This window comes from Cydia fagiglandana, chromosome 6 (genome assembly GCF_963556715.1).
Source record: "Cydia fagiglandana chromosome 6, ilCydFagi1.1, whole genome shotgun sequence".
NCBI lineage: Eukaryota > Metazoa > Arthropoda > Insecta > Lepidoptera > Tortricidae > Cydia > Cydia fagiglandana.
The window spans coordinates 3244744-3260292 of NC_085937.1; the positions used below are offsets into that span (position 1 = coordinate 3244744).

Genomic DNA, 15549 nt, shown 5'->3' on the forward strand with positions numbered 1-15549 from the left:
CTCTTACCGCTAGGCAACCATCGTTTTTTTTAATTGCATTCGAATTTAATTAGTTGAATTTGTAATATTGTTGACATATACATTTGATATTATGTAACTATGCTGGCATGTCATATTTAATTACATAATATTAGTGTTAATTGAGCACTCCCAAATTATTAGATGAAAGTGCGCTAAAATGCAGCATGAATTATGTGGATTGACCACGCCTCTAATTTACTAGAATTAATTATTTATAATAACATATTAGTCACGCGATGTGACTGCGAAGCATGCAACTCTTATCAAGTAATGCCTAGAACATACCTAACCCTAAAGTAAAATTTTCGAATTATCTCTGTAACTCCACTCTGCCGGTTTATCAGGCTATATTAAACTTTACCGTGAGTTTGTTCCGGCCACAGTACCGATACATACGGCGGCTTGGTTTGTAGCAAGTCAGTAAGTACATATTTTATTTGTCTAGTATCTTTAGGAGGGTGACAATTGGTTGCTTATTCTTCTAATTGCACTATACAATTTCAAGGAATTATCGTGCAAAAATCTCAAAACGACTACAAATATGTATATCTTTATATCTTTTACATTGTAATAGCTAGCAAGTATACCAAACGCTCGTTTTTATCCTTTGGTGTATAGGCTGACTTACCCTAAGTCGGTAAGTCGGTCCGTTTGATGGATCGGCCGGTTTACTGCCGCCGTAATGAGCACGGTAATCGGACCGGGTTTTATCTCGATGCCTGATGGATGCTGGCCTGGAAACAATGTGTGCAGCTTTCAGGGAAGCTGTTACTAAGCAAAAAGCCAACGGTTTTGGCACCGAATAAGACGTAATAGACGTAGACCACGAAAAGTTTGCAGCGATTTTGATAGCCCACGCAATGCAAGTTTTATTTTAAACGTCAAACTTCTATGAAATTATGACGTACTTATAAATCAAACTTGCACTGCGTGGGCTATGAAAATTGCTGCAGACTTTTCTTGGTCTAACTCTTGTACACTCACCAGCAATAATATGTTACTCTCCAAAACCCGCAAAACTATGTGACACACTCTTACTGCGCTACAAATAAAATAGTGTCAGATGTTTTTGGTGCCTTCATTGTATAACATATATTATATTACTACCGTACAGAAAATAAACGTACTACAAAACCGATGTTTGACAGCGATTCGGGGACGAATCATGCTGTCCCTTTCTTATGTATGGTACTATCCCTTTCGGCTATTTAGGGTTTTCAAAATTCAGGGTAATCTTATATGTGACCGTACACGCAAAGGAACGTCAAGTACGTCAAGTGCCAACCTTAGTAATTGCTGGGAGCAATGCTGAGTCGAACGAAGCCGAAAATGCCCGAATGCTCTAGTTTCCTACCCCTCAATCTTCCAATTTCATAGAAAATTGACGTTTAAAATAACACTTGCACTGCGTGGGCTATCAAAATCGCTGAAGACTTTTCTTGGTCTAACTCTACATAGTATTGATATAAGTGCTATATTAATAATATCATCCTCAAGGCTAAACATCCACCCCCAAACATTAAAAACGTGACCACCCAACTCTTATTTCCAACTTACTACTGTCCAAAATCGAATAACAACAAAACACGTAACACATCACAATTAACTATCATAAAGTCATAACTAACTTTCACTTCCACTGTAAATTAAGCCGTATTTCCAAGCTACAAGGTAGCTTTTAGAGTGACTTATGCAAGCTTTTACTCATTTAATTGGACAGTTGATATGATATTCCCTTTATTTAAATACCCGAGGGTGGGAATAACCTTGGACCGTCCGGGGTCTAGACTAGACTTCGTGTTTGCACTAAATGTTGGACGGGGCGCTGTTTTAATAATAAGGATAATCACTTAGCTTCGTTAAGGTGGTTCGCTTTTCATACAAAATTCAATCAAAGCTCATTAAGTAACTACACACTATTAGTACACAAATATTTCCGCATTTATCTTCTTTCGAATATTCGTTTGCGCGAAATTAACAGGAAAACAATGTTTCATACAGAAATCATGCAAAAATCATAGTTAACTTTTCATCAATTTTACGTATGTGTGTGTCACAAATGTCGTGTACAGATACATTTGCGACGTTGCCATACCATTTCCGACGTTGCCGGGCTGACCACGGCTCGAATTTGGAGTGCCGTCATGTTTAGTGCAATTTTGTTGACACTGATATTTGACAGGTAAATAATTGACCTAAGCGAGAAGTTCGTCAGCTTAGCTAAGAACTATCATGGCGTGTTATGCAAACAGTCGCTTTTTTGCTTGCAAACGGAAGATTCCCGGTTCGATCCCCAGTCATTGTATGCTGGAACATAACTTTTTGTATTTTTGTTACACCTAAATTTCGTATTGTTTTTTTATTTTTATTTAATTTTTCTTATTATCATAAATCGATTATTAAGTATGGGCTACACGTATTCTTTTATTTTTACAAAGATAATTAGAAATTATACTCTACCTTATCTCTCTGATTTTTACAATCAGGACATCCTCACTGCAATAAAAACCGGGCAAGTGCGAGTCGGACTCGCGCACGAAGGGTTCCGTGCCATAATGCAAAAAAAAACAAAAAAAAGCAAAATAAAACGGTCACCCATCCAAGTACTGACCACTCCCGACGTTGCTTAACTTTGGTCAAAAATCACGTTTGTTGTATGGGAGCCCCATTCAAATCTTTATTTTATTCTGTTTTTAGTATTTGTTGTTATAGCGGCAACAGAAATACATCATCTGTGAAAATTTCATCTGTCTAGCTATTACGGTTCGTGAGATACAGCCTGGTGACAGACGGACGGACGGACGGACGACGGACGGACAGCGAAGTCTTAGTAATAGGGTACCGTTTTACCCTTTGGGTACGGAACCCTAAAAAGAAGTGTATAAAATTTCCTGTGGTTAAAAATAATGGATTTTGTCTATGAATGAAAAACACAATTATTACTATAGTTTGTTTTTTTTAGCATTAGAAATAAGGTAAACAATCTTGACGTGTCTTTTAATTGAAAAACACATTTTAAAAATAAGTTACGGCAAATATGTAACAATTATAAATCTAATACGATCATTTATATTCTTCTGCTTTCATAAGTAATCGTTTTTTATTTTTAAAAAACCTGATAACACTGAGTATGTGGGGGAAGCGCTGCTGGCCTAGCGGAAAGCAATTCGGAGGTCGCGGGTTCTAACCCCGGCTCGTACCAATGATTTTTCGAACTTTTGTACGAAATAGCATTTGATACCTATTTATACACCGATACCTATTTTTCGGTGAAAGAAAACAATGTGAGGAAACCGGACTAATCCAAATAAGTTTACTCTCTGGGTTGGAAGGTCAGGGCAGTCGCTTTCGTAAAAACTAGTGCGCATGCCAATTCTGGGATTAGTTGCCAAGCGGAGATTGAATATCTGGGAGACCGACCAAAGCTTACAAAACATAAAAACTCAAAAATGCGCGTTTTTCTCATAGACCTAGCTAAGAGATCAAACCCCATATAGCAAATTTCATCGAAATCGTTAGAGCCGTTTCTGATACCATCCAAATATATAAATAAATAATTATATATCTAATAATTGCTCGTTTAAAGGTAAGATAACACAAAGGAGAAACAAAAAGAAATTACCTACTCGCACCAGTCTTGAACCCCAATCCTCTTGCACGTATTTCCACGAACATACCGTTACGCTATTGCAACATACTTACGTTGTGTGAAATTGTCTACTACAAGGATCACGGAAACACTGTTTGCATGTGTGAGTAATAGTAGGAAAAAGCGTGACAGCAACACTCCGTCGAATTAAAAAGGTGGTTTTTGCACAATGAAGTATTCAATGTTTATTTTAATAGTTCAATATTTACTTAAAGAGTGCGCGAAACATACTTTTAAGTATACAAATACCAAGACCATTTCACAAAAAAATAAAATCTGAAATTTTGCAAAAGTGCCATCTAGCGAGAGTTAAGTTTTGAGTAACCTAGGCGAACCACCTTAAGGTGCGACTTTTAGCTATTGTTTAATAAAATTACAAAGTTCATGCTTATAAATTGGGTAAAAATAATAATTTGACTATGAGGATTCAAGTCTGGAGTAGGTAGGTAATGGTAATTTCAGAATTGAATCAGTAAAATAATCTGACGACAATATTGTATAATTGTTTTTTTCTTCTTCCTCGCGTTATCCCGGCATTTTTGCCACGGCTCATGGGAGCCTGGGGTCCGCTTGACAACTAATCCCAGGAATTGACTTAGGCACTAGTTATTGTTATAATTGTTTTGTTTTTAATACATATTTTAGGGAAGTGGCAGTCTTTGGCTTTGTCAGTCCATTGGTGGTTTACAATAATTATTATCAATTTAAAGGTTTCACTAACAGTAAGGAGCGTAGGTATATTAAAAATAAACTAAACTAAACTAAACAGATACTCTTTAGTGCATAAATAACCATTATTATGTCATCCAAAACGTCAATAATGAACTCGCGACGCGGGGGTCTCCCGCGCAGATCTATTTTGGGCCCCACATGTTATGCTCCAGTTACCCACTGTACCCATTCATTGACTGGCCTGTCATTATAAAATATTAACAGCATGTCATTATGAATTATAGTAAAATAATTTCGGCAATAGTATTAAATTTAATCATACTTATTATTTTCTATTGAATTAAAGAGTGTGTGACGATGTTTTAATTGAGTTTGGAAGTTCGGGTATCATCCTATTCATCATCATCTCAGCCATAAGACGTCCACTGGTGAACATAGGCCTCCTCCTTGGACCTCCATACGTGCCGGTTGAAAGCGACCCGCATCCAGCGTCTTCCGGCGACCTTAACAAGGTCGTCTGTCCATCTTGTGCGTGGACGTCCTATTACGCTGCGCTTGCTAGTCCGTGAACTCCACTCGAGTACTTTTCGACCCTACTAGAGATTCTATTACTGTAGGATTATTCGTAGGATTGACAGTTAAACCCTTAAGGGGCCCACTGATTAACAGTCCGCCGGACGGTATCGGCCTGTCAGTTGTTCGGAACTGTCAAAATTTTGTTCTAACTGACAGGCCGATACCGTCCGGCGGACTGTTAATCAGTGGGCCCCTTTAGGCCTGCGCCATTTGTAATTCTTTGACCGGCCAACCCCATTAAAAGAAACCATCACAAAACAGGTACTACCCTATGTAAGTATATTAAAATTCAATTTCTTGAAATCTTAATGGTAGTCCCCGATCAGTCAGCTGATAGGGTAATGGTTGTTGTTCAATTGTTTCCTCATCAGCGTCGATTGTACAATGACTGGTTAATAGTAAAATGATTCCTATTCAGTCAATAAATAAAATACAAATTGCTTTGTGATTAATTGATTATGTTGTTTGATGAAGAGAAATTATGCAAGGCGTATTATTTACCTTTTTAAAGAAAACTAAAGACAATTATCAATCGTCATGGAGCTATTCTATGTTCAAATATCAATTGTCTGATCATATTTTTTATTGTTTACAGGTAAGCAACATATTTGACTGCATAAGAATAAGCAAGAGACGTGTAAGTAGTTCCTACACAGGTAGGTACTCGTATTGTAATGTAATGTAACACTACAATACAATACAATACAATACAAGTACTCTTCAAGTACTCTTCATTGCACACCCCACTACAGGAAACAATACAAAGATTACTGAAAAGAAGAGGTTAAACAACAAGACCGCCTGTTGTTTAACCTCTTCTTTTCAGTAATCTTGCGATAAGACCGCCTATCGCTAAAAAGCGATTTCTTCCAGACGACCTTTACTAAATTGCTAATCATCTTGAAATATCGTTAGATCTCATATTATCCGGCTAAGATTTGCTTGTCGTAGGGTCTTGAATGTTCATGAATAATGAATATATATATGTGGAGGTGCTTTTCCTTGCTTAATTACCAAATAACATGATGATGATGATGCATTCCTGTTATCCCTCATAAGGGACATAGGGCTCGCAGAATCATCCTCCATTTGTCACGATCTTGAGCGGCTGCTTCCAGCTCTTTCCAGCCGAGTCCAGTTGAGCCAGCCTCTTTCTCAACTTATCGCCTCCACGTAGTACAAGGCCTCCCCGACCGTCTACCAAAGAACATAAAACGCAGTAAATATATAATCTGAATAGCGTCTAATATATTTCTCTTTGACTAAGCGTCCTATGCAGCCCATACAACTTCGTATGCAAGCATCTCAATACAACCTAATGCAGACATTAAAGTGCCTACATTTCTCTAGCCCATTGACGTTTCTATGAAAGAACGCGCCGGGAGGAGAATATTTAATACACGACCAGACAGTGTATGATTACAGACCACTTACCTGCTAGACCAAACGAAATAGAATAACTATACCTAGAAGTCTGAGCTCAAAAATAACCCCACGGAAATTATGCCGCGAGCGACTCAGCTGTATAGCGCGCATGATGACAACACATCATATATTGTGATGGCGCGCAAGAGACTCAGATCATCAGTCATATGGACCGCTTTTTCTCAATCATTAATGTACTATTATTAGGTTACTCCATCGCTGATGTTTAGATTGTGCTAGACGGATATCAGGGAATGTGAATCGCGGTCATCGCTCCTAAATAAGTAGATTTTTTAAACACTAATTTAGTAGAGCGCAAAGTTGATATACGGTCGATCTTTTAACACCCGCACACCTATTAATGGAATCAAAATACACTGCGCGTTTTGTCAATTAATATTAAACTTATGTAAATTACCAATATCAACGAAATTGAATTAGGCGTGAAAATAAATTTGAATGCAACTAAGTGGTGTCATTAGTTTAGCGACCGCGAATCTTCGTATCCTCCGCGATGCGGTGACTTCGGAGTCTAAAGAAAATGGTCTACAGTACGGCGTAGTACGCTCTGTTTACACTTGCTAGCAGTAAAAATTCTATGTGGACGTAGAAAGTTGAACGGCTCAGGGCCTGCCGTTCGTCAGGATTTTATTTAATTTTTCAGCGAAAATTGATGCTCTGTTGACGACCGAAGCAGAATATATTGCCATTTTCCTTTGTTTACAGTTTCATCTGATAATGTACCTAGTAAAAAGAAAAAAGTAAAATAAAATGTTGTTACAATTTTCTCAAATTATTTTTCTTTGTAAGATTGTTCAAAGGTCCTTTAACCCTTCGTATGGCCTCGTCAAAAATTTCCTTCTAAATTTGTAACCTTGAAAATGTAAATTACAGTACAAATTGTCTGGGAGGTATACGGGACAAGGCATAGGTATGAAAGGTTAAAAGAGTAAGTTTTTTTTTAAATCTATAGTTAGAGGGTCCTCATATAAGGAAGATTGTAAATATTAGCTAAGGGCACCGCGAAAATAACCGTTAATTTATCGGTACCTTCCCATAAAATATAGGTCCGGAAAATTCAATATTTAGGCTAGTAAAAACCGTTATCCTTTCGATTATATTTAGTGCATTCTATTATGTTATCGCAAAACCGTAATAATTTACCCCTGTTAGGGACAACAAAGAGGGAATATGCCCTCGGAAGGGAGTGAGCGAGAGGTACATGCTGTGTGAGTTCCCTAGTCCAGTCAGTCAGGGGTCGACCACCGCGGAGGTCGGACGTGTGCCGGTTTGCTCCATAAATCAGCTGCGACAGCCAAACAAACACTCAGTGATACAAAAGTGACCTTGAAAGTGCTTGGACAGTGTTCCAACGTTATTGGCGTTGTGTTTTGTGCGCTTAAGGACGGAAAGGAGCGAAAATTATTTTATACCAGTTTTTTAAGGTGATTTTTTTTGCCACACCCTTTATAAAATAAATCTTATGTACCTACTTAATTAGTTTAGAAATAATGCATAACACGATACCTACATAAACATGTAAAATTAATTGGCACTGCTTTTGAACTCAACTTGTTTACAAATGGATGGTAATGAATTAATAGTTTCATTTTGGGGAATGATTTCGTTCAGTGCTAGTTAAATAAATTCCTCGATTTTAATAATCAATTATCTCATATATAATATTTAAAGGGTTTGAAAATATCACGTAAACAAAGTAAATATTTTTAATGATAATAAATAAAATATTGTAGCCCATTAAAAACGAAACGAAACGGAATGATCCTGAATCCATGAATAATGAATAAGACCGCTTATTGCCGATTGGGATAAAATTACCATTCGATGTGAAATAAAACAAATATTTACTTTCATGATGTACTTAAATCACATAATTTCGCAGCTTTAATTGAGCAATTTAATGTATTACATCAAATTACAGTAATTACTGATTACAGTAACATGTTGGTTGTACCTCATTACCATTTATAACAAAATAATAATAAACGTCAGTTTTATTTATATTATAAACGCTTTATTTATTAATACAACATCTAAAATTGCATAATGATCACTAATTTAATTACTGATAGTGTTTTTTTGTGTTTTGAAAATGTACCTACACACAAAACTCAAAATATTGTATGGATTCTTTCTTAAATTTAAACAACCATCAGGTTTATGAGTTAATTATGGACAATAAAAAACAAAAATAAACTATAATATTAGGGGTACTTTACTTGGTATAACTTTAAAGCACATTTAAATTTGAATTATTTTATTTATTGGAACTTTGTGCATGTTTTGATAGCTATTTATTATATTATATTACTCTCAGAGCATTTCAAATATCTTATTAGATCAGATTATTTTACTTCATAATATGAATAATAACAATACAGATTTGCCTGACCTAAAATTAGGTACACTCGTATGAATTCATATCACGATATTACTTAATAATATATTCATGTACAAATAATGACAAAAAGAACTTAATATTTACCTATTACTCTGGAAATATTTCGGTTGTGCTTATTTTTTATCAATAACTAAGTATTAACAAATTTTAGAGTCTGAAGTTCGCTTGAACTCAAAACTGAATAAAAAACTCTCATTAGAACTTGATCAAATGATGGTAACTCGGTTATGTGGGCCGGTTGTACGTATATCATATCGCGAAGGGCGCAACCCCTTGCTTGTAATTAAAACTAACCGTATCGATCGGACAGTTTATGTTTAATACCTACTGGTCAATGTGGAGTTTTTGCAAATTAAAAAAATAGATTGTAATTTTTTCGGGTAATGACGAATTGCAGTCACCGGTTACGGATAAATAATATCTAGAGAATGATTTTACAACTCTACCTATTTATTATCAATTTACTTAATTAAACGAATCATCATCTATATTTTCAAAAGCCATGCCAATTATTATAAATCTTTATCAAGTACCTAAATTTACTTGATACCTAGTAAGTATTTATATGTGACGTTCCACGGGAAAAGGTACCTTATGAGGGTTTCTAGTTTCGGAGTTATGAAATGTTTTGTAAAGAGGTGAAAAATGCTCAATTTTTTTTAATTGTGTGATCTCAAACCTTAATGCGTAACGTTTGTTTACCTGTTTTTATTTTTGTTATAAGTTAGTTATAAGCCTAGTAACGTCGTCTCAGAGTTTAGTAAAAAGGTACCTTATGGAAAAAAGGTTGAAAATTTCCAAAAAAACTAGTCAATACGGGAAAAGAAGTTTGGTAGAGAACTGTATTAGCATTCTGCAAAACTAATTTGATAATTTCAGTTCTGGTTGGGGCGCCTAGCAAATATTATAACCGTACATCGACCGACATTATAAATCCAAGTAGCCTGCTATTATACTAAAGTTACTCTCGTCAAATCTTTCTTAACTAGAATAATCTTCATTTGGTTTGGTCGCATGCAATAAATCAGCCATTGGTTTGCTGAAAAATGCCAATACCCGACGCATTACCTTATGGAATATCTAAGGTCATTGAACCTCGATGCCGCTTGTCTTCAATGGCAACCAAAATATATTATTGATAAGAAATAGACGATTTATAACATCTTTACCCCAAAATATTATTAGTTTATCCTTACTGTTCCATCATCATCATGCCTCATCATGTAACTTAACCACAAGGTACCTTTTCATTACATACAAATTATTGGTCTTTTTTAAGATTATTATGACGAAGAACCAATTAAATTTGTGGCAGTTTAATGTAAATTAATATTTTCTATTCATAAAAGATAAAAGCTTCAATGTGATTGATGTTTTGTAGTGATGTATTATTAGATTTATTTCCATAAGGTACCTTTTCGTTAATGTATGGAGCAAATACTGTTATTGTTATGTAAGTTTAAAGTGGCATAAGGGGTTAAATATAGTATTTAGTTGGGGTTTTAGGATTTATTTCATTTGAATGACAGAATTTCTTTCATATGTGCTCAGAAAAATTGATTGTGTGTTACATTAAACGTAAAAATATTCAATTTTCTGATTTTATATGAAAAAGTCAGAAAATACATTTTCACCTCTAAATCGGTATTGTTTTTTGCTTAAACTGTCTCTCAGTGTCGTTTTCTAATAGATAAAATTTAAATCTTGAGAGCTCATTGCAATCAATCGTGAAAATGAAATAAAACTTTATTTTCAAGAGACTGGTTAGTATACACATAAATCAGTCGATATCAAAGGTTTCTATTTGCATTACAGAACAAGTCGCAACATTTTTTTAATCTCAGATATATAAGGTATTATTATTTGTAGTCAACTATGTAACTTACTTCAGGAACATAGTTTTTTAGGCGGCTAAACTTAAAACTTCTCTATCGTAAAGTTGCTCATTTCACAACATTATTTTCAAAAAATCATATCTCTGTAACTACACAACTTAGGAGGTTGATCTTTTGTGTTATCGATAGCTTATTTATAGTAGATTACTGGGGTATGCATAACTCCATACCCGCCATAAGGTACCTTTGACCGTGGGACGTCACATATAGTGTTGATGATAATTTCATGTTTTAATAAAACATTACCTCACTTAGACATTATTGAGGTAGGTACCCATTTTTGAAATGGCATTAAGACCGCCATGCTAATCTTAACATATTGGTCTTTTAAATGATTACACAATTAAATGTTTAAATACGAAATATAATAATTTACACGATTAAATCTCTTTTACAACAGTTTTAATCAAATAAATTTGCATTGCACACAAGGGATCTCATTACCATTCTATAGTTTAACATGAAACAATGATCACCAATCAAGCCTACTGAAAAACCACAATAATACAATTATTGGCAAGCACCTTATGCCAAATTATTAAGGTTAGTTTTCGATTAACTAAGCCCCCTAGTTAACGTTGCAGGGTGTAAACTCTGATACACAACGAAACGCCGCGGTACGAAAAAGCGTATGCGCCGTTTCAAGGTTCAACACATACGACCTTTTAACTTCGTTGCTATTACACATAGTACACAGTGAGTCATGGCTTACAAGCCCCCATAGATTTAGAGATAGAATACTAATTAGGGGATGGCAGTGATACCCCGCGGTTAGATTTTAAAGATTATTTTAATTAGAAACATTGACTTTGTGATATATTTCTGAAGTATCCTGGATATATTTAGGTGTCTTATTGTATCTCAGGGGGTGGTCTCGTTTTTACTTACTAATTTGAGAAATGCTAGGGGAAAAAAACGCTCCATCAATCTTGAATTTAGTCAACAGCTAATTTTACAATAGTCTGAGCGATGAGCGACAGTACGTGGCGCGCAGCTATCTTGAACGCTACATAAGCACTGTTAGTGCTTCAAAATCGAGACCTAGGCTTTCAAAAACATGTCGCGCGAGTGAAAATAAAATTAGCTTAATGTTAGTATGACTCACGACAGTTTTAATTCAATTAGTATACAAAAATATTTCGTCACATCCAGCAATAATCATAAAACACTGAGTAAATACATAATGTAATGGCATCAACATATTAAATAGCTCGTTTTACACACTATATACTTATGTTTAAACCCAAACAAGACATCAAGGTCTTCAATAATTGTACATAAAGTAGAATTGACGACTTGATTCCGTAAATGTCTTTAAAGAGTGCTATAAAATCGAGGCTCAAAATGGTAATGTACAAATTGTGTTGCAAAGTTACGAAACCAAATGGCTATTCCAAAGTAAGAGTTGCAACAATACTGGATTATATTGAAGACTTATTCGGAGATGACTTGACATTTATTTTCAATATTTCTCTGGGTACCTAATGAGTTAAAATTTACCGTCATATAAAACTAATTCAAAAGTAAAGCTTTTATTTCTAATATAAAATATTTGACACGTGGATAATTAAAAACAACAGAAAACTAATTGATAGATACGTGGTATCGGATCAATTAATTATTTTGCAAGCTAGGTTGAGATGCAGATTTAACTTTAAAACCGTAGGAAAACATTTAGATACATACTTAAATATGGCCGGTTAATGAAATAAGTTACTGACCGACAAGTATATCTTAATGTCCTCGTCATTTCCTTCCTATCTCGGTTGTACCTAGTGGTGTACGGTAATGATAGTGACATCAAGAGTTGAGTGACAGGTCACGTCGGTCCATGTCGTCGAGCTCTAATAGTATTAGGCTGCCGTAGCCCGTTATAGCCGGTGGATATAGGTTGTAGCTACACTTTGGATCTATGGATGGATTATGTGCAGTAGAAATTTTGTTTAGTTGATGTATAACACAATGAAAGTTTAAAGATTACGGAGGTGTTGCATTTTAAATATGAATATTTACATGCAAATAAAAAGACTCATGAACATAATTCGTATTTTATAACAGAAATGAATTCATATAATGTCATGAAATTGAACTTAGGGCATTGGTATGTGTTCATGATACCTAAGAATAGTAAAATCTTTAAAAAATATGATGACAATTTTTGAAGAACCAAAATTGCAAATTTCAGGGAATCAGGGAGGAATAATCAGATCAGGAAATAAATATTTTTTTATTGAACATAGGTAATGTAATTTGGGAACAAATGAACCAAAACTTAAAAGTGATGTTAATCAAGTTATCGTCAGAATAAGAAGACAAAACACGTTCGCCCACGGCGGCGTGGGCATGAATGGCGAGATGATGCGTTTTGGTACTTACGTTTCGTAAACTAAGGCAGATATATAATATTTATGGTCTGATATTTTAGTGGTCCTTAACCTTTCTTATGTGTGTAGCTGTAAAGGTTAAAAATCGTGAGTTAAATTTATGATCTGATATTTATATAGGTACCTCGGTCGCCCGGTCGTACTGTACTTATAGAGCAGAATAAATGCAAACAGATGACTGAATTCGGTCAAGATCCTTGTCATACAGATATGAGGTTAAGTGTTTTTAAGGAAAAACGTAACGGAAATGTAACTTGTAATGACTAAAAATATTATTAGCAAAAACTAAACTATGAGTACCATAACTTTAAACAATTTTTCATACCTATCCTAGCAGTATTTTAGTTTTAGAGTCTTATGATCTCATTACCATACATCCACATAAATATCATTACCATTACCACTTACCTTTTTAATTGTAAAACTGATCGATTGCTTACTTTCGCGAACTCTTCTAATATCACTGAGAAATAAACAAATTAACTATTGTATAAACAAGTTATCTATGAGTTCGACAAAGGAAGTATTCGAACGGGTGTTTGGCTTTTTTATTTTATTAAAAAAAAAACTGAAAATAATTGTAATTCCTTCTTTCCAGCTTCCACGTGAACCGAAGTGGCTTTTAAAAGACTAATTTACAAATTGTGTTCAAACTTTTACAATTGTGATATAATAAGTGAAAACTTTTCTATGAAAACTGTGCCAAATTTACCACCGAACTAATTGTAAGTGTAGACGATTTTGGACTCTTAGTGTATGGGTTTAAGGTTGGAATTCCGCCATTAATGGCTCCGGATGGGCACTAACCTATCTAAATTGAACAAGACACGAGTCTCCGGTGTTAATCATGTTAGTATCATCATTTTCTACTATTTTTAAGGCTTTTTGTATAGTGATCATCGCTTGTTTTAATAATTTGGTTTGTTAACATTTTTTGCATTTTTATTTGCGTAGATTTGTCAATTTTACTTTTTTTGCTGCCTTCTCTTATTGTTGACTTCATAATTTAATAATCGACTGTAAGTAGTATGTATTAATAAGCAAACATGTGTAAAATGTGGAGTTTTTGCAAACCACGCCGAAAGTAAAGCAAATTTTGTCGATTTTTGTATTGTCAAGTTGGCTGACGATTTAAATGAATAAAAAATAAAAATAATTTAGGTAGGTATGTCTTAATAATTGGTCATTAGGAGTCGGACCAAGCTGCATATCATTTGCAACGAAAAAGTGTGACGATTTCAACAATAATATCAAATATCTATGAAAATTCAACGTTTATAATGAGACTCCCTTACTTCGCTCTAATCTGTGCAAAGGGGCTCTGCGCTATCAGTTCATATTTAGCCGGTTTAAAATATTTAAATATCTATTCAAATGTACTAATGGCAATATAAGAATGAGGCAACAATACAAAACAGCAATTTCTCCAGCTAGGCCATTAAGCGTCATAACTCAGTTAGTGCCGACTGCAGCCAACGTAATAGTGCCGTGTCGGGTAAAGGAAATAGAGGCTACGGCTTAAGGCCGGGAAGACGTTGATTTCTGGTTAGGTACGTTCTTTTACGAATATGTATTTGTAAAATAAGTATGAACCTACTATTGCACGATTAAGTAGCAGCATGATTAAAATCAAGTAAAGCACAGGCTTGGTCAGCCAGCGGGCGCAGCACGACGAAAAACAATTTAATAAAGATGCTGCACAGAAAGGGCCCGATAGTTTAGTGCGAAATAAATTTTGCAAGATTTTATCTTATCAGCTTGTAATGAATCCCGTTATCAGTGGGGACATCGACCTATTTAACATTTCCACACCTTAGGTACTTTGTTATTCTGAAATATGATATCAGAAGACAATAAACCTTAAAAAAGCTACATTTTGATATAAATATACGCATATCATATGCAGTATGCTAAGCTAAATTTACGCTGAACGATAGTATACATACCGCGGGTAGTAAAGTAAGAAATGTCTTAGTCACATGTCACATGTTATTGTCCACATACATGTGATCTAAGGCTTTCATATTTACTAACTAAAGCGGCAACTTAGTTTAGGGCAGCGGACCGAAAGTTGACGCTTTCCGGTCGGAGAACAGAAATAGTGTTTGAATAATAGTAGTGATTAGGGGAAAAGGTGTTTTCTTCTTCTGATTTTAATATAAAACAATGAAAAATTAGCGTAGGTGTGAAAATAACGCCCTCTATATTCTAAGTAAATATCAAAATTTCTAAGTTCGTTTTAAAATTGCTATTATAAATGTACCTATAGGTTAGTATTGAATATACGAGTATGTAATTTCGTCGAATGCTTTAAGAGTTACTACCTGCCATGAACACGAACCACTTGAAACCACTTGGCTCGTTTTTGTGCAAAAAGATCTTCAACATTTCCCCGTTACAAAAACCAACAAATATGTTTGATTTACAAGCTGTTTGTGGCACCACATAACTCACGTTAATGGCGTCGGTATCGCTGAACAAGGAAGTGCCATAAACCGGATTTAT

The 15549-nt window shown here is 34.9% G+C and overlaps 1 protein-coding gene and 1 long non-coding RNA gene across 7 annotated transcripts in view; one reads left to right on the forward strand and one right to left on the reverse strand.

Annotated features, from left to right (window-relative positions):
• LOC134665019 (uncharacterized) overlaps positions 1-15549 on the reverse strand; it is a 452571-nt gene that overhangs the window by 339391 nt on the left and 97631 nt on the right. The window lies entirely within an intron of this gene.
• Positions 1-15549, forward strand: part of LOC134664971 (uncharacterized) — a 574567-nt gene that overhangs the window by 315510 nt on the left and 243508 nt on the right. The window contains exons 1-2 of one of the 6 annotated variants that reach the window (XM_063521721.1): positions 7554-7788; positions 13643-13893. The exons of 4 other annotated variants lie outside the window; for them this stretch is intronic. In XM_063521721.1, the coding sequence (XP_063377791.1) occupies positions 13840-13893 (54 nt within the window). In that variant the 5' untranslated portion in view covers positions 7554-7788; positions 13643-13839. Of the gene's footprint in view, positions 1-7553; positions 7789-13642; positions 13894-15549 lie in introns of those variants that run through there. One more of the 6 variants, XM_063521722.1, reaches the window with a different exon arrangement.